The 27,448-nt window shown below is 40.5% G+C and overlaps 2 protein-coding genes across 5 annotated transcripts in view; one reads left to right on the forward strand and one right to left on the reverse strand.

Annotated features, from left to right (window-relative positions):
* The window catches only part of FOXJ3 (forkhead box J3), a 126,175-nt gene extending 102,493 nt beyond the window's left edge, over window positions 1–23,682 (reverse strand). For all 4 annotated transcript variants that reach the window (XM_059920001.1, XM_059919994.1, XM_059919997.1 and 1 more), the window contains exons 1-2: window positions 23,514–23,682; window positions 1,088–1,148 (exon numbers count right to left, since the gene is read on the reverse strand). In XM_059920001.1, the coding sequence (XP_059775984.1) occupies window positions 1,088–1,131 (44 nt within the window). In that variant the 5' untranslated portion in view covers window positions 1,132–1,148; window positions 23,514–23,682. The remainder of the gene's footprint in view (window positions 1–1,087; window positions 1,149–23,513) is intronic.
* On the forward strand, window positions 4,096–4,555 carry LOC132349331 (large ribosomal subunit protein uL22-like). The gene has a single exon (XM_059897684.1). It carries the CDS (start codon window positions 4,097–4,099, stop codon window positions 4,553–4,555), a length of 459 nt encoding a protein of 152 aa, XP_059753667.1. The 5' UTR covers window position 4,096.
* Window positions 23,683–27,448: the final 3,766 nt, after the last annotated feature.

The following is a 27,448-nucleotide window of genomic DNA, read 5'->3' on the forward strand; positions in this document are numbered from 1 at the left end:
TGGATTCCCTCTGCCCAGAATGCTCATCTTCTACCTACCCAACATATGGTTCATTCCATCACTCTTTCAGGTCTTCATTCAAATGTCACCTTTTCAGTAAAGCTTTCCCTGGCTACCCTATCTAAAATAACCCTATCTATATTTCCTATTCCCCTTCTCTATTTTATTCTTCATCTTAGCTCTTATCACTGTCGCTATCTAACATATACTTCTTACTTTTTTTTATTAATTACCCTGTCACCAAAATGTAAGCCCAATAATTACAGGATTTTTATCTGTTATGTTCACTACTGTAGCCCCAGCATTTAGAATAGCTCCTGACAACATATTAGGTGCTCAATATGCTGAATAAATAAATGATACAGCTAGCTACAACACCACATGTAACTGGAAGGTGCTGCCATCAGCAATTCATATTCTAGCCTGAAAGATCCCAATTAACAGATTAGATTTAGGTTATTTTTTCAAACTGTGCGCTGGGAACTAGAGTAATCCCTCAGGGGCAACTGCAGGGGTAGAACACGGAAGCCCAAGCAAGCAGAAAAGCCCAGCATTTATCTGCTTTATTCACAGGTTTTCACTTAAGATTTAATTTATAGAAAGGATTTAGCAACTTTGAAAAAATCTAAAACCACTGGGTTGAATACAACTTAGTTCCTACATTTTTACATTTTACTTATTTACTGTAAATGAGGATAATCTAGGTATCATATTTATATCGTCCTTTAAAAAGAGATTTAAATTACCATCTAGTCTTATTTAATAATCTGCTACAAAGGCAATAAAAATTTACTATGTGTTTTCTAATTAAAACAAGTAGAAACAAGATTAGTTTCTTTTTTAAAAAGGAATAACAAAGAAGAGTAAAATTGTTATTTCATGTACTAAGTGGAGATTAAGACCCAAATCCCACTACCACAAATATCTCTGTAAGCAAAAGTATGTCCCAATCTCACAAAATAGCACTATTTACCAAAACAGACTACAATATTTTATTCTGAACCTTACAGTAAAACTGATTCTAATATGACTTGACCAGCATAACTTTTAAAATGTTACATGTTCTAATAAAAAGAAGAGCACTAACCTTAATGAAGTTACAGATGGACAAGCCTGTCCATACAAACCCATCTGGCCACAAAGAGAATCTGAAAAGTAAAGCAGAGTTTGTTATCAGATGCTCCAAAATAAACTATAAATCACACTACCATTGTAAAACAGAAACAGAATGCTAAAAGATTCACCATTATTTGAACACATACCCACAAAATATAAAAATGCTGTTGAGCAATAAGACAGATTACACTGATGAAGACTGACATACAAGGAAGCACAAGAAAAATAGGCACGCTATAACTGTAACATCCAAAAAAGCTAAAAACTCATAAAATTTAACAAATTGTTATGCTTAGTTACAGATAGAGAGTGTCCAAACTGTTTAGTAGAATCCTAAGGATTCCAGAGAGGTGCCTAAAGGCTACCAAAGAGCTGAGCATGCAGGTTCCCATCCCCACATAATTGTCTCCCACCCCAGCTACCCTCCAATCAAAGCAGTGCTATCTCTGTTGGTTTTGCATAATGGACTTCACTAAAACTTCATTTGAAGAACAGTTCCACTGCTTAAAAAAAAAAAAAAAGTTAAGAATAGCATTGAACAGAAGGAGCTTTGTTCAAATTCTAGCTGTGACACTAAGAGACCTTGAAGAACTTATATAACCTCAGTGAAACTCCATTTCTTCATCTGTAACTTGGGGATAATACCACCCGTAACTTTATTTATTCATCAGGGATAAACTGCAGGTTTGTTATTAGAATTAAATCACTAAACAAATGTGAAACTGTGTATTAGCACTACTACCTGGCACAAGGATGATCCACAAGTGTCTACAGGTAACATGAATGAGAGAAGCTAGAATGGGTATAAACATGCGTACACAGCACAAATGGAGATTGTGTGCCTGCAACTGAAGAAAACAGGTTCACTCTGAAAAGATCAGCTGCTATTCCCAGTTCTAGCCAATTGTTGTTAAGCAGGATTGAAAGCCCAATACTGTTAAGAACTTCTAATATTTCAAGAGAAGCAAGATACCCAAAATTTTATCTGAAATCTCCTGATTTTCATTTTCTAAATACTATGTGGGCCAAACAAACCACTGGATGTTGTCCCAAGTTTATAACTTTTAACTTGGCAGCTGACTGAATTCCCTGCATCTTACTGTCCGTTGCATGCACTGAAGAGAGATGGACACTTCTACGTCTGCTAGAACAACAGAATAGATAGCTTGATCAACATGCCCACTGGAAATAACAAACACTAGATAAATTTTTTTAATCTTCACATATTAATCAATAACCTGAAAGAAAATAAAGTATGATCGAGGCTAAAAACTAAGTGAGGGCTTCCCTGGTGGCGCAGTGGTTGAGAGTCTGCCTGCTAATGCAGGGGACATGGGTTCGAGCCCTGGTCTAGGAGGATCCCACATGCCGCGGAGCACCTAGGCCCGTGAGCCACAACTACTGAGCCTGCGCGTCTGGAGCCTGTGCTCCGCAACAAGAGAGGCCACGATAGTGAGAGGCCCGCGCACCGCAATGAAGAGTGGCCCCCGCTTGCTGCAACTAGAGGAAGCCCTCGCACAGAAACGAAGACCCAACACAGCCAAAATAAATAAATAAATAAATAAATAAATAATTAAAGGTGCTAATAATTTTTTTAAAAAAAAGAAAAAACTAAATGAAAGAGGGAAACTAGAGACGTATGCAGAGTACTGAAACCAGCTTTCATTCACCTTCAGGGCATTTTGCCAAACCCTATGAATTTCAGCTTGCAATTCCAAGGTCTATTAGGGCTCAAGGTACAAGAGGCAAAGTCCAGGTGTTACCTAAGAGAACTGCAAGGAAAACTTAACCTTGGCGCTGAGTGCTGGTAAGGGATTGGGGGGCTATGAGAGCAGTTCAACAGTATCTCCTCAGACACTCACAACCAGAAGCTGACCCTCACCTAGATTATGGTTTAAAAAGCTTCATACCTAGAATTTTGTTTAGGGTAGTCCTAGAATGGTAATGTCTCCCACCCAACCCTGACAGAAGGAAATGCAAATCCTCTCTGGGGAATCTGCCTTTGATCTAGGCCTGGAAGAATTCTCAAGGATAAGGTCCCAAAATAAATAAATTTACAATCAAAAATCACAAAACCAGAAGGAAACAAGCCACTCAGAGTAAGATACAGCTAAAACATCAGCTGGCAGACTCAAAACCTCAAAGACCTCAGATACAGGAATTACTACACACTTTTCTCTACTGTTTTTTACTTTATGGGTGACCTACCTACTCTTGTATTCCAAACGCCTATAATGCAGATGAATCTCAAATCTACATCTCTATCAGGGATCAACCTCCTGATCTCCCAACATAAATATCTAACATTCCGTCCCGGAAATCCCGAATTTACTATGTCTAAAACTGAATTCATTATCTTTCTTTAATGTATTTCCTATCTTGATAAAATGGCACAGTCCTTTATCTAAGAATGGCTTTCTTTTCCTTTGTTAGAGCAGAACACTTCTTTTCAATTCTTGATTTCTATGAGGAATGACTTCTCTAAACACCCCTGGGCTCCCAGCCCACTCCTCACCAAGTGCATAGAGCTAACTCCAGGACTCTACATCCAGGATTCTACAAGGTAGTTACCTGGGTATGACTGCTCTGTTGACTCTAACAACCTAGACATCAGGTAATCTGTCCAAATTGGGTGGGCAGGGACAAGAGAATGTGGAGAGTCAGCCAGCCCATTTGTCTCTTAAACCTAAATCATATTCTACAACATTCTACAATACCAGCTTTATCAAAAACAAAGGTAAATTCTTACAAAAGATACCACAGGACCCAGCAATTGTACTCTTAGGGGTACGTGTGTGTGAGTATTTTTATGTATAAAAAATTTATATATATGTATATATACATACATATATATAAATCCTCTTGGGAATACATATATACACACATATATGTATCCCCAAGAGAACTTAAAACATATGTTCACACAAAAACTTGCATACAGCTTCCTTTTCCAGTAAGCAGCCTGAGGTGACCTCTAAAAATGGTTTGCTATTCACTTGACCCAGAAAACCCCACAAAATCATGCAAGTCAAGAGGTTCAAATCTTCGTGTTCACTTTAAGAACACTCGTGAAACTGCCCACGCCATTAAGGGTATGCATATCCGAAAAGCCACCAAGTATCTGAAAGATGTCACTTTAAAGAAGCAATGTGTGGCATTCCATCATTACAATGGTGGAGTTGGTAGGTGTGCCCAGGCCAAACAGTGGGGCTGGACGCAGGGTTGGCGGCCCAAAAAGAGTGCTGAATTTTTACTGTACATGCTCAAAAATGCAGAGAGTAATGCTGAACTTAAGGGCTTAGATGCAGATTCTCTGGTCACTGAGCACATACAGGTGAACAAAGCCCCCAAGATGCGGCACAGAACTTACAGAGCTCATGGTCGGATCAACCCATACATAAGCTCTCCCTGCCACATTGAGACGGTCCTTACTGAATAAGAACAGATTGTTCCTAAACCAGAAGAGGAGGTTGCCCCGAAGAAAAAGATATCCCAGAAGAAACTGAAGAAACAAAAACTTATGGCCTGGGAATAAATGCCACAAAAAATAAATGCAAATAAAAGTTTAAAAAAAAAAAAAAAAAAAGCAAAAAACTTGCATACAAATGTTCATAGCAGTATTATTTATAAAGCTAAAAGTGGATATAAACCAAATGTCCATCAACTGATGAACAGATAAACAAAATGTGACATATCTGTACAATATCCATATAATATATAATGGAATATTATTCGGCCATAAAAAAGGAATGACGTACTGTTACATGCCACAACATGAATGAACCTTGAGAGCCTTATGCTTAGTGAAAGAAGTCAGACACAAAAGACCACATATTGTATGACTCCATTTATACAAAATGTTCAGAATGGGGCAAATCCTAGAGATGGAAGGCAGATAGTAGTTGCCAGGAGATAGGGGGATGGGAGGAGGAATGGGGGTAGGGAATGACTGCTAACAGGTTTCTTTTGGGACTGATGAAAATGTTCTGGAATTAGATAGTGGTGATAGTTGCACGATCTTGTGAATAAAAACCTTTTGTATAAAACCACCAAATTTTATACTTTAAAATGATGAAGTTTTACTACCAACTCCAGCTCCTAGATATCTTTCTAATCTACTGTGGTCTCAACGCCTTAGTTTCAGTTTTCTCCACTTTTAATTTAGATTACTGCACCTAAATGGTGTCTTGAACACCTGTCTGGTTAACTGTAAGAACAAATATACCAATCATCTTCTCCCTACCCAGGCAGATGTCCAGCAACATGGAACTCTCACAAAAGAAGGCTACAACGATCCACAGTGAAATCGGGAAAATCTCAAAGTGTCCTCCAAATCACAAACTCACATTTCTGAAGCCAACTATGTTGAACAATTATATTAATTTGTTCAATTACATCCAAAATTTATACAGTTTAAGTTGGTGCCAACGTAGCATTTTCTGCAAATCCTTTGAAAATCAACATACAAGAAACTTTGCGTAGCATGACACCACCAGAGGACGGGGGGTAAAAACCAGTCACTCACTGATGGGTATGCTCCAAGAGAAACTACTGCATTACATCCCATCATCAACAGAAAGAATATGGAATTCCTTTTAATATAAGCAGTCTTCAAGTGTACATTAAAATGAGTTACAAACTATTCACATTTAGGAAGCAGATGTTTAACAAACTAACAGGTGTATAACAATATATTATCTGGGAGCAGGAGGTGAAATGGGACTAAGTATTTTGAAAAAGCTCCCAAGTAATTCTTATGAGCCCTTCTCTCCTCTCTCCCACCACACAGAGATATAATGCTTTATAGTTTACAAAGAACTTGCAACATTCATGACCTTGCGTCAAGAACCCAATTGAGAATGCCAATTGTGACCTTAGGAATATATTGTTAAAAGGAAAAATTCATGCCTCAGGTACTGTGACAGTAGCTTGAATGAAAGCAACACCATATCAGATAAAAGAAGTAAAAGTTTGTTGAAAATGAATACTATAAGCACTAGAGGTCAAGAGATTATTCCTTCTTTTTCTAACTTCGGAATTCAGCTCTTTCAAAAGACCTGAAAGTAAAAAATTCACTAGCATCCATGAAGGAACAACACCTCTGAATCAGGTTCCTTGACTGAACACTGTCAATTGTTATACCATTAGTCACAGGTAATCATTAAAGCAGTCATGGAAATAACCTGTGTCTTAATCAGCCTAAACAGGAAAAATCTGTCAGAGGAAGGCGTAAAGGGAAAAGAATCCTGCTGAGTGAGTAGCAATCAAGCTGTCCACTGCAGCTTCACTAGTTAAACCTGAAGGCAGTGATGCAGCTATAGCTAGAAAGTGAGAACTCAGAGTCACATGCTCTCAGAAAGCAAAAAATCATGTGAGAGTGATCAATTCACCATGGTAATGTTAGAGGGAGAAGAGAGGCCAAAACTTAAATTTGGAGAACTCTAACAGATTTAGAGAAGACGAACCAGTTTTAAAAAAAAAAAAAAAAAACTTGAGAAAACTGTACTGGAGGTTGCAGCAAGTGATGTAACGGATAGAAAGGCAATAGTGCTACACACAGATTAAGATAGACATAAACTGAAAAGACAATACTGGCTTTTAATAGAAGATCATTATTACTATAGAGGGTGGATCTTGTGGACTAGTGAAAGCAAAAATTAGACAAGGGTGTTAAGAATAAGGAGAGTGAAGTAAACGTTTAGCTACAAACTACATAAAATGAAAATAAACAGAAAGCGCAAAAAGGTCAAACAGAGCAGAGAGGAACAGATTAAGAAATCAGGAAAGGTGAAGAATATGTTAGAAAGCTCATCACAGTATATCCCCATTACCCTGTTTTATTCTTCATAACTCGTCATCATCTGATATGATTTGATATGACTTTTGTTTAACTGTCTGTTTCTCTCCCACTAGAATGCAGATTAAAGTTTCTGTTTCATTCTCTGTTATATCCCCAAATCCTGGTATAAAGTCTGCAGTCATATTTGTTCAATGAATGAATAAACCAGGTTCCTCAAGAGTTGGAAAAAGAGAATAAACATAAAATAAGAACAACTAAAATCTAACTGAAAACTCACCAGATTGTTTTTAATGTAGTCTTTGTATCCATTACTTCTCTCTGTCTCCAAGCAAGTAATTTCAGACAAATTCACAGTTAGAAAAGCAAGTTAGGTATCCAGAATATATAAAGGACCCTTACAACTCAATAATAAAAAGACAACCCAACTTAAAAATGGGCAAAGATTTGGAGATACAACACAGAGGAAGAGCATTTGACTGCAAAAAAAAAAAAGGGGCAGAGATTTGAATACACATTTCTACAAAGAAGATATTAAAATGTCCAATAAGATATGAAAAGATGTTCATCATCATTAGCTATCAGGGAAATGCAAATCGAAATCACAAGATACCACTTCACACCAGCTAGGATGGCTATAATCAAAAAGACAGATAATAACAAAGGTTGCAAAGATGTGAAGAAATTGAAGCTCTCTTACACTGATAGTGAAAAATGTAAAACAGTGCAGCCACTTGGGAAAACAGTTTGGCAGTTTGTCAAAAAGTTAAACATAGAGTAATCATATGACACAGCCATTCCACACCCAGGGAATATACCCAAGAAACGAAAACATACCTCCACAGAAAAATCTGTACACGAATGTTCACAGCAGCATTAAATCATAATAGCAAAATAGTGGAAACAATCCAAATGCCCAGTAAATGACGAATGGATAAATAAGATGTTATAACCATACAGCAGAATATTATTTGGCAATAAAAAGGAATGGTACATACTACAACATATATGACCCTTGAAAACATGCTAAGTGAAAGAAGCCAGTAACAAAACTACACATTACATGATTCCATTTATATCAAATGTCCAAAACAAATTTATATTAATAGTTAGACTATGGATTAGTAGTTAGATTAGTAGTTTCATAGGGCTGGAGAGGCAGGTAAAGTGGACTGACTGCTAATGAGTGTGGGGTTTCTTTTAGAGGAAGAGGAAAACATTCTATAATTAGACTGCAGCAATGATTACACAACCCTATGAATATGTTAAAAAAAAAAAAAAAATTGGGGTTTCCCTGCTGGCACAGTGGTTAAGAATCCGCCTGCCAATGCAGGGGACACGGGTTCGAGCCCTGGTCCAGGAATATTCCACATGCCGCGTAACAGCTGGGCCCGTGCACCACAACTACTGAGACTGTGCTCTAGAGCCCGTGCTCTGCAACAAGAGAAGCCACCACAATGAGAAGCCTGTGCACTGCAACGAAGAGTAGCCCCTGCGCTCAGCAACAAAGACCCAACGCAGCCAAAACTAAATAAAAATAAAATAAATTTATTAAAAAAAAACACTGAATTTTACACTTTAAACAGGTGAATTATATGGTATGTGAATTTTATCTCAATAAAGCTGGGGGGGTTCCTTTGGTTTTTTTAAAAGAGCAAGTTTAAGAACCATCACACACAAAATGTTCTCTTGTTCTGTAAGCTGCTGCTTCACTAGTGCCATAGGAGCCCCCCTCAACCCCACAAAATGGAAAAGGGGAGAGTAAAAGTAATGACTTCACCAGAAAGCAACTCTACTATAGCAATTATTTTCAAATCTATAACCCCTTGAACCATTAGTGGTTCAAGAAAGTGTTTTCTGGTAGGCTCCACCATTTCCAAACCATACTGTTTATTAATTAAACATGTTTAATGAAGATACACTTATGTATACACCTCTATATACCCTGAAAAAATTCTATAGGAAACCACTCTAACACTATCTATAAATCAACTACTTAGGTTATACACCTCTCCTCCTAAAAACAACACTAGGGCCAGGTGTTGTTATTCTGATAACAGAAGATGAAAAAAAGCATGCCAACCAACAATCAGCTTCAGCTTTATAAGACTGTTCCTGTAGGAGTAGGAAGTGTAAGGCTGAACTGTCTCTTTACCCTCCATAGTTTAGGATTGCTGTCAATAAAACAGGTGGTAAATGTGGGTGAGGGGAGCTTCTTGGCCAAACATCACAGAGCTGTAACTTCTTCCAAACCCCAAACCTTACATACTGAAATTTATGTAAGCAGATCACAGGCCACCCTCTTCAAACCAAATCATAACCCAAGCAAATAACACAGGATTCTATTTCTGGGTCTGTCATTAACTCACTGGATAATCCTGAAACTTCAGTCTCTCTACTCTGCTCAATAACTTAACCACAATTTCCAGTCTCAAAATCAAATCATGTGGTCTAATAAAGAACATTTCCCCAACTTGTAGATGTACTTTTATGGAAAATCTAACAAAGGTGTATGAAGTTAAATCACATTATATGTTTAAATCATCTTTAATGAATATACATGAAGTATGAAAAATTCAAAAGACTGTTTACTCCAAAAATGTTGAACTCTTCCATTTTAAACTTTTAAAGGTATTCACTAAACAGAGAAAGAAAAAGTTTCCAGAGGGCTGAAGGGTTTTGAGGCTTTAAATTTAAGCTCAGCTATATTTAGAAAACCAAGATGCCACCTCTCTGGATCCCGTATCTTTATCTTGGGCATTTGATTCATGTGCTTTGCCTGGTATAATTCAAAGCAAGAGATCCTACCATATCCCTAAAATGTAAATTGAACATATCAGGGATTCCCCTGGTAGCGCAGTGGTTAAGAATCCACCTGCCGATGCAGGCAACACGGGTTCGATCCCTGGTCTGGGAAGATCCCACATGCCGCGGAGCAACTAAGCCCGTGCACCACAACTACTGAGCCTGCGCTCTAGAGCCTGCGAGCCACAACTACTGAAGGCTGAGCGCCTAGAGCCGTGCTCTGCAACAAAAGAAGCCACCAAGAGGAGAAGCCTGCGCACCACAATGAAGAGTAGCCCCCGCTCACCGCAACTAGAGAAAGCCCGCACACAGCAAAGCAGAACTAACGCAGCCAAAAATAAATTAATTTAAAAAATAATAAAGTAAATTGAACATATCAGAACATATTGGTTGTCAGAGGAATGAGATGCTATACACCTGAAAAGATGGGCAGCTATAGTCTCCACTGCTAGAGCTGTTTAACAAAATAAGAATTACCTGCCTGGTCCTCAAAGCAAGTCTACAAACCATGGCCAACTTTATAAGGATCATTTCTATCCAATTCTTGGAAATCCTGATTCAATAGTCTAGAGCGAAACCTAGGAAATCTATTAATTACAAGTATCAGGTGATTCTGATACACAGCTTAATTCAGGAACTATTGGTTTAGGACAAGGATAGCAGAAAGGTTTCAAATCATTTGCCAATTATACTCGATAGGTAGTAGCTGCCTGAAGTGCTACACTGCGAAGGTCATGTCTAAAAACAAGAAATTAGTAGTTTGCCATGGACATGGTGATGGGGAAGTGGCAACATCCAAACCATGTATCTGCCGTTATGAGATTCAGACCACTGAATGGGCTTTTTTCTTTTTTTAAGGAGGCTTTTGGGGTAAAAGAAGAGACCCAGAACTGGATTATTTACTTTTATCTTATTTTATTAATTTTTAATTGTTGGCTGCGTTGGGCCTTCGTTGCTGCGTGTGGGCTTTCTCTGGTTGCGGCGAGCAGGAGCTACTCTTCCTTGTGGTGCACAGGCTTCTCATTGCGGTGGCTTCTACTGTTGTGGAGCATGGGCTCTAGGCACGCGGGCTTCAGTAGCTGTGGCTCGCGGGCTTCAGTAGTTGTGGCTCGCGGGCTCTAGAGCGCAGGCTCAGTAGTTGTGGCGCACGGGCTTAGCTGCTCCGCGGCATGTGGGATCTTCCCGGACCAGGACTCGAACCCGTGTCCCCTGCGTTGGCAGGCAGATTCTTAACCACTGCGTCACCAGGGAAGCCCCTGGATTATTTACTTCTAACTGGCAGAAGCTCTGTCTCTGGAAAGGTAGTAGGCAGGAAGAACAGGCCCAGTGGCATATGTGCCAGGACTCTCCAAAAGTTAATTATTAAGCTTTCCAATATTATACAGAAAAAAACGACAAGATTTTTGCTCTCAAAATGTCTATAATCTTGTTTGAGAAATGAAAATTCTACACGACAATATAAATTTGGTCTAAAAAAAGAAAAAAAGGATATTTGTGCCTTGAGAAGTTCCATGTTAGGTAAAGGGGGGAATTAGTGGAGCATTGAGTGCCAGGCCCAAAACAGTATAGTTTGGATTAATTCAAAAGGCAATCAACTGTGGGTTCCTGATCAGGACATGCCTGAAGTAATGTACTAAGAAGATACCACTAGCAGCATTTTCCAGGAAAATATATGGGAGGATATATAATCAAGGCATGACCCATCCGAAGGCAAATAATCTCTTTCGTATTGTTTCTGTATGTACCTGCCTCTGCCACTGGATTGCAGGCCTCCTAGTAGGCCAGGCACATGTCAAATTAATCTTTCTACCTCCCATAATGCCTAGCACATGTTTTGTACGTAACAGTCCAAAATGTTTGCTGAATTGCTGTAAATGAAGGAAAACTCTTAGAGCTATTTCAAAAGGAACAGTAACAGAACTTGGTATAGAGACACGAAAGGTCAAAGAAGTGGACACAATGAAATTATGCCAAAAAGTAAGGGGGGAACTGTGTTAGGCTAAACGAGACAACAAACATAACAACTAGATGTAATGTGTAGACCTTGTCTGAAACCTGATTCAGTTAAAAACCAACTGTAAAAAGACACAGTCAAGGACATTTTTATTATGAACTGGATATTGTGATAACACTAGTAGGAAATATTGTTAATTTCATTAGCTACAATATGGCATATGGTTATGTAAGAAATGTCTATATTTTTTAGAGATGCATACTGATGTTTGTAGGAGTGAAAAGACAACGCCTATGATTTTCTTTAAAATACTTAAGCAAAAGATAGTTGAGGCATATAGAGCAAACAGCTTAATAATTATTAAATCTGTAATGGGTACAGAGGGATTCATTATATTTTATCTAGTTTTGAGTGTACTCAGCAGTGGTGGACTTTCATGTTACTCCAGCATTGTACAATTAATTCTTTTCTTTCTCAGATTTCAGGAAACTTAAGAATCACTAGTACTTCTGAGAAAACAACCTAGACTCAATCAGAAAAAAAAATGGGCATTCATGTGTTAGCTCTACCAATAGGAAATCAGAGAATCTACTCAAAGAACTTCTTGTAAATTAATATGAGAACTGAATATGAGCCAAGACAGTGACTCAGCTGCTAAAAAGAAAATACAGTCTTAGGGTTCATTAGAAGAATAGTATCCAGATCAACGAGGGTAGCGGTCCCATTCACTCTTCACTGGTTAGCTCACAACTGGAGTACTGTGTTCTGTTTTGAGTACCACGTTTTAAGAACACTTATGAGCTAGAATACTTGCAGGGAGGGAAATCAGCCTAGTGAAGAGTTTAGAAGCCAAATGTCAAGTGTAGAATGAAGAAAATGGGTGTGTTTAGCTTGAAGAAAACACTTTCCAGCATTCCCTGTCACCTCTACCATAGAGACCCAGTGTAATATTTTCCAGAGCTGTTAACAGGCATTCCATAATCAAGTAAGTTTGAGTCAAGTATTTTTTTTCTCTCTAAGGGACTTACAAAGTGTTCAATATCCTAAAGCGCTTTATGACTCTTCAAGAAGTTGTTCAGTATTTCCCAAATGTAACCATTCATTCATTCAACAAATATTTACTGAGCACCTATTATTTGCGAACACTCCTCCAGGCGCTGAGAATAAACAATGAACATTTTCAATATCCTTGAGGATAGTTTGTCAAACAGCCAGGCTGGGCCTCTTGCTACTCCTCTAACTTGCATTGTTCTTCCTCATCTCTAGGTTTTTGATTATGCAGTCAGCCTAGACTACCCCATCACTAATCTTAATTCAAACATCATTGTTTCCAAGAAGTTTCCTGATCATCATAAGCAAAACCACTCTTTTCAACAAACCCATGACTTTCTCTGTATCAGTTCTCTGAGAAGAGACTATGCCTCTTAATTACCTTTGGATCTCTCACAATGCCCAGGACCATGTCTTGCATATGTAGGTGCTGACGAAATATTTGCTGAATGAACAATCACATTCATATATTTAGAGAGTTATCTTGTCAAAGAAGGCAAACTAGGTCTCTAATGTTCTGCAGAGAAGGACTAGGAAAAAGAGATGAAGTTACAAGCAAATTTTGCCCCAATTAGAGCTAACAACAAACAGGCTACCTTACAGCTATCGGTGACTACAGGTGTTCTAAGAGTAGCCGAATGACTCTTTATTAAGTGTTTTAGCGGGATATCTCGCTGGTCTGAATAAAAGATTAACTCTTAAGATGTTAGGAACTACTATGTATCTATGTATTACATATATAGACATACATACATATATATATATTAGACAAAAGGTAAATTTTGATACAATGTATCAATATTAATATTCTTAAAGTTAAGCTCAAATATGAAATATCCTTCCATTTACTAGTACAGTTGATCCTGGAACAACATGGGGGTTAACCTGAGTATAACTTACAGTTGCCCCTCCATATCTGCAGTTCCTCCGCATCGGCAGATGCAAACCATGGACCATGTAGTACTGTCATAGTCACAATAGAAAAGCATCCTCCTACAAGCGGTCCTGTGCAGTTCAAACCCTTGTTGTTCAAGGATCAACAGTAAAGAGAATAAAAGACAAAAAAAGACACTGTCTCCATCCTAGAAGAATCAACACAGGTTTCTTAATTATGCTCCCAAAGCAAATCGGATATAAATATAAACGCCTGGGTCATCTACCTCAGTAAGCAACGCTCCTTAGATAAGGCAATTCTCTAGATCCATGATTTTCAATATTTTGCAGTCAGAAAAATAATTATGAAACCATCAGCTCCTCTTAAAGCCATCTAACCACACCACCAAAAGCATTAAAGTCTTCAAACAAGCTAGTCATGCTGCTTTTTAGTTAAAAACTAGAAAAACAGAAAAAATGGATATCTCCATATGCCTAGGATCTCTCTTCTGATGTCTCTCCCAAACCAAAAGCTGTAGTCTTTGATGGCAGGGACCCTATCAGTTACTTGTGTTCCCAGCATTTAGTACAGTTCCCAGGACGTAACACATGGTGAATAAATGAACAAATGAATGAGAGAAACTGAGTCCAATGTCCCTGGATGAAAACAAGTACCTTAAAGAATCACTGACAATTTGGTTTTTCTTATTAGAAATCTGCAAAGGAAATGAAAGCAGATGAGTAGATTCTTAAATCCAGTTTTCACTATAAGTCAGAGTGCTATTTTTAGGTCATTTATTGATAAGTAATTACTATATGTAAACCTAAGTTCTTGGTTGCTTCTGGGGGACTAAAATTAATTTATTGACCAGCAGAGCTAAATGACCAATTTCTAATGCAAAGAAAAACCCAGAACACTTAATACACCCACAACTTGACCTATAAGATTATAATCAAATAATTTATCAAACTGATTTATTAACATAACTGCCTAAAAAGCAAAATACTTTGAAAGCACCAGTGTTTAAACTACTCTTCAAAAGTGCTACGATTCACATTTTTCCAAATTCTCATTTGAACCATAAAAATCATACATGTTTATTTTTTAGTTAAAGACTAGAAAACAGAAGACTATAAAAATGTTATATGCTCACTGTAGAGAACTTATAGAAAATATAAACAGGTTCAAAGGAGAAAATAAAGACTACCCAACGTGATGCTTTCTTTCCCAGTCTTTTTTTCTGTGGAGTTATAAGTTCTTCATATACTGTCATTCTTCCTGCCCACCGGCAAAAAACAATACGTTCGCACTATGGTAGAAACCCAAGCACCCTCAATCTCTAAATGTTCCAGGTACAATTCCTCATTCTCTAAATTTTTATAAATGTATACTTTCATAATAAGAAGACCAAATCTGCTATTTAGTAATCCTTAGAAGTTTCCCTTCTGATTCCATCTCCTCCTTACTTCCAGAATTCACAAAGACAGAGAATGCAAGTTCAAGTAAAAATGCATCCAACTACTGGAAATGGACCCAAATTTAACAAAGGAAGAAGCTGCTCTCAACAGTTTTATGTACCCTAGTCTGACATTATCACAAGACAAGTTCTGCTCCAAGGAGCCCAGGTCCTTTGGGGTTCTTAAACTTTAATTTCTACCTCAGAAATCCAAGTGTGTGCTTCATAAAAACCTTGTCAGCTGGGCTTCCCTGGGGGCGCAGTGGTTAAGAATCCGCCTGCCAATACAGGAGACATGGGTTCGCGCCCTGGTCCGGGAAGATCCCACATGCCGCGGAGCAACTAAGCCCGTGCGCCACAACTATGGAGCCTGCGCTCTAGAGCCCATGAGCCACAACTACTAAGCCCGCGTGCCACAACTACTGAAGCCCGTGTACCTAGAGCCTGTGCTCCACAACAAGAGAAGCCATCACAGTGAGAAGCCCGCGCACCACAAGGAAGAGCAGCCCCCGCTTGCCGCAGCTAGAGAAAGCCCGCGTGCAGCAACGCAGACCCAACGCAGCAATCAATCAATCAATAAATAAGAACGCAATGTAAGTTTTAAAAAAAAAACCTTGTCAGCTTTCTACTAAAGAGTACAAGACTAGAGACAGAATGCAGGATCTAGGCTCCTGTCTCTGCTCTATTAAATAACTGAGTGACATTAAGTCAATCTTAGCTTGTATCTCATTTTCTCCATTTGTCAACAGGAATACGCATATTATTTGCCTTACCTATTATCACAGGACTGTTTTTCTAATAGATCAGAGAAAAAGCTTTTCATAAAGTATTATTTAAATTAAGGTGGAAATCTTTCCAGCGCACACATGCCCTATAATAGACGTAAAACATGACTTCCCTGATACACAAAGAGGCCATTTCTGATGGTGATTACTATCTACATATACACATGTGAGACAATACCATCAACAGGTCCTTACACAGGGTAGACAGGTAAAGCATGTCACAGATTCACAGATCCAACCACACTAGCAAAAACTGACGCCATATATTGTTTATCTCCTTCCATGACAGTCTGCTCCATCTTCATTCAGAAGAGTCAACCTGCTCCTGACTGCAGCATATTTGACTGTTGTATCTGTAATTAATTTCCCAAAGTTCTACAGCCAAGCCACAGAAACTTTTTAGTTCCTTTTAATAATTTAATACGCACCCATATACACACCAGCCAAAATCTAGGATATTAATAACTTCTTTCTACCATACTGCACCCCCTCCCAATCCCATCTCTCTGTAAGCAAACAGAATTTGAAATTGTTATTAATGAGTTGTAGCAGTCTTCCTCCCTTCATCCATTCTCTCACAAATCTATGTTTCACAGTAAGGCCAGGTCTCAGCCGTAGAAAAAGCCAATTTCAACTTCTGAAATCTTTAATAAGGTGACACTGGCACCACACTTTACCAATCAATCAGAAGATCAGTCTTATATCCTTGACACCACTATATCAATGGGCAGGACTCCGTCTAGGTAGAATTCATTTACAGGTTTTAGCTTTGTACTCCAGGTAAAAACTTTAGCTAAAACTAAGTTACTAGATAAAGTCTCCTTCACACACAGGGTCATCCTAGGATAATCAGTCAAGTCTTCAATGGAATCCATGACATATATATTATTTGAAAATAATGAAAAAATAGCCAATGCTACAGTTTAAATGTTTGTGTCCCCCCAAAATTTGTATGTTGAAATCCTAACCCCCAAAGATGATGATATTAGGACGTGGGGTCTTTGGGAGGTAGTTAGATCATGAGGGCAGAGCCTTCATGAATAGGACTAGCCTCTTATAAAAGATCCAGGAGGGATCCCTTGCCCTTTCCACGATGTGAGGACACAGCAAGAAAGTGCCAGTTATGACCCAAGAAGGGGACCCTCACCAGAAGGTGACCATGCTGGCACTTGATCTTAAGACCTTCCAGCCTCCAAAACGATGAGCAATAAATTTCTGTTGTTTATAAGTTACCCAATCTGTGGCATGTTACAGCAGACCAAACAAAGACGGTCAACATGCCAGATTTCTAGACTCTCTCTAAAAACTTCCACCCAAAGACTGTGCCCATCTCCAAATTGTTAGCATTCAGCTCAGAAGAGTTTTCTAGGACTATGTTCTAACAAGTTTCTCTTGCTGCATCCCATAACAGACTACTTTACCTGTTGATGGGAAATAAGTCAGACAGGGCAGTGCGAACAACAAACTGATTATACCAAAATGAAATCACTTTAGATTTACAGTAAAATTCTTAGAGCAACCAGAGTAGTTTAGTAATTACTAGAAACTAAACTTAATGGTGCCAAAGAGTTCTTGTTGAAAATGGTCCTAATTAGCTTGTATCATATTCATACTTACCCAGTATTTTCTCGTTACAGCATTAAAGTTTGACACCATATGAGTCTCATTTGCTCTCCATTTCAGTTGTTTTGTCTCAATTCTATAGAAAAGTAATAACCACTTTGAAAGACATTGCATTCTTAGGTTATCAGCTGATATGCCAAGTAAAATAGCAGCCAAGGTACGTAACTACAAAAGATTACTTAAAATAAGTAGAATGCCATTGTTATAAATATAAATACATCTGGTTCCATATAACAAAGCTATTTCCATGTCCCAGCACATGGCTCACAGTAATAATGCTTTATTGATCTGGTTATAACAAATTCTTTTTTTTTTTTTTTAAACAAATTCTATTAAATCCAAAATCCTGTATAGCAGATGCCTTTTCCAATTTCAGTATAAGTCAATCTCTTTAACCAAAACACTGTGCTTTGGTTCTTGTTATTTGTGCACTAAAATCCAGTTATGCCAAATAAGATGGACAAATTTTTTGACAGTTGCTATAAAATGCCTCTGTGGTGTTTTCTGAGTTTTGGGGTGGAGGAGGTAAAGAGTACCTCCATCTAGGACTGAAAGGCTAACTGTTCAAAATGGAAAACAAAGATTCACAGTTAAAGGGAGGCTCAGGAGAGGTTAAAGTAAGCTTTAGCTGTCCTAAGCCAAAGGTTTCTGAATAGCGGCAATGTGCAAAGCTAATGACTAACAAAGCTGACACTGAAGAGCACTGAAAATAATGCAATTTCTGAGTTGAGAGGCTATTAGCAGGGATAAACAGAAAAAAATGTACCTGGATGCCTAAACAACACGCATCTCTGTACACTGAAGTGTTAGATTGATATTTAAAAGAACTGTGGATGCAATGTCAACTTAATTTTGCTGTTTGTTTCCCCAACTACATTCAAAATCCAATCTTCATATTCTGGTCATACCCTTACTTGAAATAATACCCTCTATTAATTCATAACACAGTAACAGTACAGTGATTAAGAGTCACTGAGTTCTGAAAATAGACTGCAGGGGTTCAAATCCTGGTTCTTTCCATCCCTAGCTACATACCCTTAGGCAAGTCACTTAACCTCTCTATGCCTGTATCCTCATCTATAAATTTTTGATAACAAAAAAACCTACCTTTTAGAGTTGTTGTGAGGATTATATGAATAATAAATGAAAAATAGTTAGAACACTTTTGAGCCCACACTAAGGCCTCAGAAAATGTTAGCTATTATTATTACCACTACCACTATCACCATCATCACATTAATCCCCAATAAAGTTCTGAAAGAAAGGCAGAAATATGAAATGACTTATCTAAATCACAAACAAGTGACAGAATGCAGTAAGAAAAAATCTCATTTTATGTCCTTAAGATCAAACATTAAAAGTTACTGATTCCCTAAGCAAGGGGATTTTCCAACCTCTCTAATTCTCCAGGAATTCACAAGAGGCTCCTTTAAGTTAGAATAGCAGCATAGACAAGTGGAAATAGCAATGGACATGCACTAAGATGATCTAATTGCTCCAACACTGACTTAACTGGGCAATCTTGGGCAAGTCACCTAATCTAAACTTCAAATTACTCATCTTAAAAAACGCTTTGCCTACATTACAGGGTTGTTGCGTGATAAAATAGATAACACATGAGAAAACATATGTAAACCATAAACACACCATATGAATGTTCAAAAGCCATGTCGTACTCATCTTTATATCCCCAGTGCCTAGCAGAATGCATAGTAGAGGTTATAATCTAAAAGACAAGCCATGAGAGGGATGAGGTTGGCAGGGTGAAGATTAAAATGAAGATAGGGAGGATTTTTAAAAGAGTAAGAAATCCCAATGTCCATCAACTGATAAGTGGATACATAAAAGGTAGTAGAGCCATACAATGGAATATTCAACAATAAAAAGGAATGACATACTGATACATACTACAAAAATGGATTACCCTTGAAACACTATGCTAAGTGAAAAAAGCCAGACACAAAAGACCACATGTTGTATGATTCCATTTATACAAAATGTTCAGAATAGGCAAATCTACAGAGATGGTAAGTACATTTGTGGTTGCCTAGGACTGGGGAATGAGGGGGAAATGGAGAGTGACTTAACGGTTACAGACTTTCTCTTTTGGGATGATGACTGTGGTGATGGCTGCACAATTTGGTGAATATACTAAAAATCACTGAACTGTACACTTTAAATGGGTGAATTGTATAGTATGTGAATTATCTCAGTAAAACTTTAAAAAAAGAATAAAACGTGTGAGAGAAACGAAGTACAAAATCACTGGCTTTAGAACACGTTTCTTTTAAGAAAAAAAGTGAGCTTTCTGATATTTGAGTAGCTCGGACATGTGGACAAGAATGGGACTGGAGGAAGCATAGGAGAAAATACTAAGAATTACCACACCAGACCACAACATCTCTACAAAGCCTTCTGTGGAAAGCAAATCTGGCATCTCTTCTTATCCTTCCTTTCAAAATTCTAAGGTTACAAATCACCTCCTGGTCCTAGTTCAATAGTCTTTTCATCATGATCATTGTTTCTGAACTTTGAGACTACATCTGATACTGTCTACCACACTATCCTTCCTATCCTTGGCTTCTGTGGCACTGATGTACTTCCTGGTTCTTCTCAGAATGCTTTACCTATTAGCCTATAATGTCACCCACAGTTCCAAACCTCAAAGTTCTTTCGCCATCATGCTACTAACCTCCCAACACTCATCTACTCACATATTTTTTTTTACTACCAAATACAGCCCTGGTACGTGCACAACCTACACTGCATCTCTGTTCATCTTATAGTGATATACTACAGGATTCCTCTATTCAAATCTTGATTATCTTCACTAAGGTTGGGAAGCAGTGGTATGGCTCAACCAAAATAATTCCTATATATTTTTTCTTTTGAACAGATCTGTTTTTCTAATTGTTTTGCTTAGATTAATATTAAACTAGCCTGCATTTCCAGAGCAAAACCAGCAAGGAGAAAAGGCTATCGGGAGTTGCAGAAGACTTGCCTTTTATTGAAAACTTGATTGTATACAATCGAAGTGCTGACCATAACCCACCTTAGCTCATTTATCTTCACAGTGACACTTTCCTAATTTCCTCATCATTATCAGCCATTCTCCCAGGATTCTAGGCTTTAATCTTTTAATGTTTAATTTGCTCTCTTCCCTTGGCACACATTCAATCATTGCTAAGTTCAAATTAATTTTTACTCAAACATACATCCTTTTACATATTCTATACACTCTTTCATAGGGACAATATAAAGATTAAATGCATAAGCTCAAAGGCAAGACTGCCTGGGTTCAAATCCTGGCTCTGCTGCTTACTCTCTATAGGATTTAGGGCAAGTTACTTAATCTTTCTGTAACTCGGTTTCTTCATAGGAATAATAAGACCTTATTATGAAGATTTTATGAGTTAAATACATGTAAATAGCTTAGAACATTGTGCCTGGCATACAGTACTCAATAAATGTTAGCTATTATTTTATTCCAAACATCACCATTTTATCTCAGACCCTCATCATCTTGTTTCTAAAATTCTCCAAGAGCCTTCTAAGTCAGTCTTCCTACTCCAGAACACTCAACTAATTATGAAAACCTTCCTCAGGAACAATATGCATCATCTTACTCTCAATCTTTAGAACCCACTGTGGTACCCCATCAAATTAAACCCTATATCCTTAATAAGGTCCTCCACCAATACACACTCACCAAGCCTAAACTCATTTATTCTTATTCACCAATACAGATTCCCTATGCCAGTCAAACTGCTCAATATCTTTTGTACATTGCCACGTCTATGTCTTTGCAAATACCCCTTCACTAAATACATCTCTTGCCCTTTGAAAATTCCAAATTTTCCAAATCTCACTTATACCTCTGACTTTGGCTGCACCGTTATCCCAACCAGGAGCTTGATGTTGCTTGGAATTATGAATGATGCATGTTACATGTTGTTTCCCCAACAGAAGTGTGAAGAGACCACATATTTTATTCCTTGTGTCTCTTCATACAGACTACTTCACACGTAGCACTGTAATTTTGCAGAAGTACACAAATGCTGACTGACTTAACTAAATAAATATGCCTCAGAATGTATCAGAACAACATTCTCTATTTTCCACTGCCCCACCCATACTTACCATGGTGAGGGCGGACAGAATCTGCATTTAAATATTTTTATTTTACATACCTAGAAGGAGAATATACTAACAATTGTACCAGATAAAAGAAAAAACAAACAAACATACACTCAAAGAGAATGCACATGTGAAAAACCAAGAAAAAGAACTAGCCATTTTGGAATCTAAAAAGTGACTTCAAAATATGAGGATTTTTCATTTCACCAAACTAATGAACCAAAAAGAGCCAAAATAAACATGTCCTGACCCCATCCAAAAAAATACCTAATAAAAGCATGAGGAAGACCCCAGCATCTTCAGCAGCACAAAACCAAGAAAATGATTCACCTTAACTCCAAGAAACACAAAAAGAAAAGATATCTAAAAAACTAAAAAATTCAATCAAATCTCTAGATGCTACCCAAAGAGAAAAACAGAGAGGAGTTATTGCTTTTCTATAAATATCTGCTGAAGTCTAGGAGGAATAAAAGGCTTCTCTCATTGCTACCGTGTCCTGTTCCCAGTTAAGGGAGCAATCTGTGGTCACAAAAGAGCAAAACACAGGAAGATGGAAACCTTAACCTGGAAGAGACATTAAGGAAAGAAACTACTCAAAACACGTTTCAAAAACAGCTTCAAAAACCAGAGAGTGCAATGATACTCAACAGAAAGAGAGGAAAAGTGAAATAAAAGAGCTCCCACGAAACGAGTGACTCAGTGAAAACTACCTAGTGCTGCCTTGCAAATAAAGAGCTATGCATGTAACACATCCATGACATGCACGCCTGCTTCACTGGCAAACAAAACAGAAGGAAAAAATAAAGTAAATGTTAGGAAAAGACAAGGAAGATGCCCACCAATCTCTAACTCCCTGGCCAGCCCAACTCAGCTCATTCAGGAATCCAACTAGGAACAACTGAGGCGTGGATTGCACAACACAGAAAAGAAAACCCTTCGCCAACCATACACACAAAAAGTAGAATAGAGAAGTGAAAACTATGCACCTCAATGCATCAGCAGCTAAAGCCTATTATTCTCTCTTTAGGATTAAATGGTAGAGAAAAGAACAAGAGCAGCTAAACGAAGAGGAGGAAGATGTCAATGAAACCAAGTCCCCTACTGATCTCAATTGCAGAGAGTACAACTCTTGCTTCTTCCAGCTGACCAACAGTATGCCTCGGCAAAGCAAACTGACCCTAACACCTTCCACGCCACGCTGAGGAAATCACAGAGTAAAAACCACCCCGCTTTAACCTCCCTTCCCACTAGCTGCAAAAATGGAGGGGGGGGGGGAGACACCCTACCACGTGGGCAGGATGCAACACACACAGGACAGCAACACGTCCGCATGGAACGGCTGCCTCTGCCCAATGCCGGTAAAGGACACGGCGACAGGATGGGTGGGAACGCAGGCCCCCGCACGGGCCTCCTCACCCCGAAGGGCACCTCCGACGCGCGAGGTACTGGCCGCCTCGCCGGCCGAAAAGCACCCCGGAGCTTGAAGGGAAGAAGCCGCATCGTGCCGGGAAAGGGGGCTAGCCCAGGCCAGGGGCAGGTCACGGAGGGAAGACGGCCACTGTCCTCGGACTCGACGCCCCCGGGAACCCAGTCTGGCTCCCCCGGGCCCCGCCTGGGGGAGGGGCGGGAGGCGCGGAGCCGCCGCTTCCCCGCTGAGGAGCAGCAGCAGCTGAGAAGCGCCGCGGGGGAGGGAGCGACCCAGCCCTCGCCGCCCGTCAGGCCTCAGCCTGGGCCCGGGCCCCCTGCCCCGCCCCGCCCCGCCCGCCGCCCGCCGCCCGCCCCGCGACGCGACCGCGGCTGTGAAAAAGGAGAGGGAGTCTCGCGGAGAGCAGCCCCTGCCTCCGTCCCGGGAGATGCCCCGGCCCCGCCTCCTCGCCCGCCGTCCCGGCCCGACCACCCCGGCAGCGGGAGCTCACCTCAGGCTGCGCAGGCCGGTACGGCCCGGCCGAGCCCCCGGCCGCTGTGTGCGTCTCCGCCCCCCGGGAAACGTCCCAACAGTGCCTTGTGCGAGCGGCCGAGGCCCGGAGCAGCGCCGAGAGCGGCGGCGGCAGCGAGAACAGCCAACATCCGGGGCCGCGCACCCGGAACTACTTCCCAACCCGCTCCCCCTCCCGCCCCCGCCGCCGCCGCCGCCGCCGCCCCCGCCCCCGCCTCCTGCGACGTCGCTGCGCCACCGGCACGGCGTCAGCGGCGTCACGACTCCTCCGCGGTCACAGCTGTGGCAACGCGCTTGTGATCCCTCCGCTGGAACAAGTAGTGCCCTGGGACTCCCGGGGCCTTGGTTCTGTGCTGCGGGTATCAGCCAGCCGCCGGCAGCTCCGAGCGACTTGCGGGGGAGGAGGGGGGGCGGGGGTCTCTACTCCTCAGAGTGGCGGCCGGGGAGGGAGGGCGGCGGGGGCAGCTCTTTAGTTGAGGACAGCAGGGACCTCCGCCTGGGATCCTGCCCAGGGATTCCAGGGTCCCGTCCCCCGGGGGAATGGCGCCTTGTGACCTCTCCCCTAACCCCCTCCACCTCACCTTAGTGATAGGCACCTTAGCCTCTCCGGAAGACCGGGCACCACGGATTCTACGACCCCCACAAAGGCACCTTGGACCTTCAGGACACTTCTTCCAGAATGTCACAAGTCCTGGGTTCTAGACCCATCTCTGCCGAGGCCTCTCCTGTGCCTAGCCTTGGTTTCCTACTCCTTAAAACAAAGGATTTGTAACTCTGAAAGACCTTCTCATTCTAAAGCTGCTGCCCAGGTTATGGTCCTTGCTATCAACAGGTGGAGCGCTTGGAAGGGTAGTTGGGCGACTTGTGAACTTTGGAATTTACTTCTAGTCAGTCTTCACTGATTCTTTCTCTAAAGTATCAGCACTGCAAATCTGCCCTGTAATTTCACATTTAATTACATTCAGACTTATTACTTGCTGTTGCTTCTTTTGCGTTAGTCACATATAGCACCAAGCATGCTTTTGAACTCATAGTAGGTACTCAATATTTGGAAACTCAGATAATTTGTTAGATGAATACTAGGTTGATTGGACGAGATGAAAAGGAGAGGCCTGAGTGAATTGACCTTGGGAACCTCTTTTGATGTAGTCTCATATAGATCAGATGAAGACCTCCGGTAAAGAGCTGAGTACCCAATTGCTTCAGCAAACATTGAACACCTGCCATTTACCAAGCATTTCTAGGCACTCGGGATTCAAAGTACTCCTATATTCCTTTTCTACATAAGACTCCAGCAAGATTCTGAAGATTAAAAGATTCATTCACTCACTCATCCAACAAATATTTGCTGATCACTACTAAGGTTGTCAGACCCTATTTTAGTGTTTGGGTTGGATCAGTGAATAGAAGAGGGGGGCAGGGTGGAAATACCCTTTCCTCTTAGAGCTATCATCTAAGTATGGAGAGAAAGATGATAAACGTAACAAGAAAAGAATTTGGTGTGATAGAAGGTGTTTAGTGCTATGGGGGAAAAAAATAGACCAGGGTAAGAGGTATGAGGAAAACTGGAGGGGGGGGGGGTGGGATTTTTTTTTTTAACATCAACCGTTTCTTCATCAATAATGTGTTCATTTACTTCAACTGAACCATGCGTTAGGTGCTGGGGCTTCAGTGGAGAATAAGCCAAGCTTCTGCAGCTAGTAGAGACCACATGCCAGGTGCTTTCACTTGACCTCTCATTCAGTGCTTTCACCAGGTCCCTAAGGTAGGACTCCTGTGTTCATTTTTACAGCTGATGAAATTGAAGCTGAGAGGGCTAAAAACTTGAGCCGAGACTCAAACCTAATGTCTTCTGAGTCCAACTCCCTTTCCAGCTTCTCCTCAGCTGAGAACACATATTTTTCTCTTTCAATACACCTCACCTCTTTTGTCAGGTAAACTCATGCATTAATATAGGTGAATGGCTTTAGATCTGCACTGGAGCAAAAGGAAGGGAGAAAGGAAAATATTTAGAGGAAAGGAGGGGGCAGTTATCCAAAAAATCTAGACTCGTAGAGCAAAGTAATAGGGGTAGCAAAGAAGACTTAGTGGAAGAGAAATGAAGGTAGATTCATAACAGCTATTCCAATTCCAGTTTTACAGAATGGGATTTTAAATAGAGCCATCAGGGAGAGCCCAATTCATAAGGTGACTTTAATGAGAAACTTGAAAGAGGTGAGGGAGTGAGCCATGCGTTGTATGGGAATGAGTGTCCCAGGCAGAAGGAACAGCTAGTGGAAAGGCCCTGAAGTGAAAGTATTCCTGGAAGTGTTAAAAATAGTGGAGGCCAGGACAACTGGAGCCGGGTAAGCAAATGAGAGAGGAATAGGAGATAAGGTCAGAGAGTGGGGTCTTGTAGGCCATTGTAAGGGTCTTGGCTAAAGAGGAACCAACACAGGGCTTCGAACAGAGGAGTGATAAGATCCGATTCGCGCTTTCAAAAGATCACCCTGGCTATGTGCTAAGAGTCGATGGTGTATGGACATTGGTGGAAGCCAGAGGCTCCATTAGTTAGGTGCAGGATGATGGCTTGGACCAGGCTGGTAGCAGTTAGTAGGATAAATGAGATACAGTCTCTATACTTTAAGAACTCACAGCCTAGTGGGAAGCAAATAGATAATTATAGTACACTGTGATAAGGGAGATAGAAGTGGCCACCCTTGCCAGCTTGCCTGACAGAAGGGTAGAAGTTCCCTCTTCTACCGAGTTGCCAAGGGAATCAGAAGTTCCTGGTTCTTTCTTGGGCCACTGGGTGGATCCTTTATAACACAGGTAACACTTGTCTTCTTCTCAGCTCTTTAGGTCTCAAAGCCCACTATCATCTGAGTGGTGCTATAAGCAGAAGGGTACTAAAGGACAGTCTGGGTCATGCATTTAAGGAGATGGGCAAAACTGAGACTATACCTATTTGCCAGAAGAAGAAACTGAGGCCAATAGTCACCAGGTTTTAACCTGAGACTGGGAATCAAGGTTATCAAAGTCCCAAACCAGGAATCTCTCTGAGCCACTTGAGTGGAGTCAGCCGATGATGGAGTAAGAGAGTAGAAAGATGTTTCTGGATAGCTGCCAGAATGGGCTTGGGGGCTTGGGGATCAGCAGTCTTTGAGAATGAAAGAATCACAAGCCCCAGAATGTCAAAGGCTGAGGAGCACCCCACCTCCCACCCCCCCTAAAAAAGTTGTAAGGGCCATAGAAGCAGGGGGGATTCTGGAACAGCGGGGGCAGGGTTGGGGGTGGGCAGGAAAAGCTTAAAGCTCAGATTGGGAAGACAGACTTGGGTTCAATCTCACGTTTTACATCTTACTTCCTGTGTGCCTACGTCAAGTTATTTAGTTTCTCTTAGTCTCCATTTCCTGGCCTATTAAATAGGAACTATAATCATAGCTATGTAGCAAAAGAGATCAGGCACAGGCTGCCGTAAAATAAAGGCCGCCGAAGACAATCATCATTATGGACAAGGTCGAGCGTCAGCACAGAAGAGTAGTTCATAGTCTCCGGAGATGAGAGTGGTCTGGGAGGGCGAGTGTGGAGCAGGTGAGCCCTCAAAGAGAAAATGGTATCCAACTCAGGGGACAGATCCTTAAGAGAAATAGATTGCTCAAAGCAATGAGATAGAAGTTTTATTGTTTTGTGTTGTTTGCAATCTTTTCCCAGCCTCACCTGGATTATAAATTCCCTAAAATAAACACAGTCCCAAACTGGACTGCAATAGCCCTACAAAACCTTGATTCGGCATTGGCTGTGCTGTGCATCAACAGTGGGGTGTTCAACACTTCACGTGACCCACAGCCGCCTTTAGACAAATGAGGCTTCACCCGATCCTTTCTCCCTCTTTATTTATGGTAAGAGGAAAGCAGAAAATGAGAAATGAATTTA

The sequence above is a fragment of the Balaenoptera ricei genome, chromosome 1 (genome assembly GCF_028023285.1).
Source record: "Balaenoptera ricei isolate mBalRic1 chromosome 1, mBalRic1.hap2, whole genome shotgun sequence".
NCBI classification, from domain to species: Eukaryota; Metazoa; Chordata; class Mammalia; order Artiodactyla; family Balaenopteridae; genus Balaenoptera; species Balaenoptera ricei.

Coding starts and splice junctions, on each gene's coding strand:
- LOC132349331 (XM_059897684.1), top strand. CDS start 4,097: ATGGTTTGCTATTCACTTGACCCAGAAAACCCCACAAAATCATGCAAG.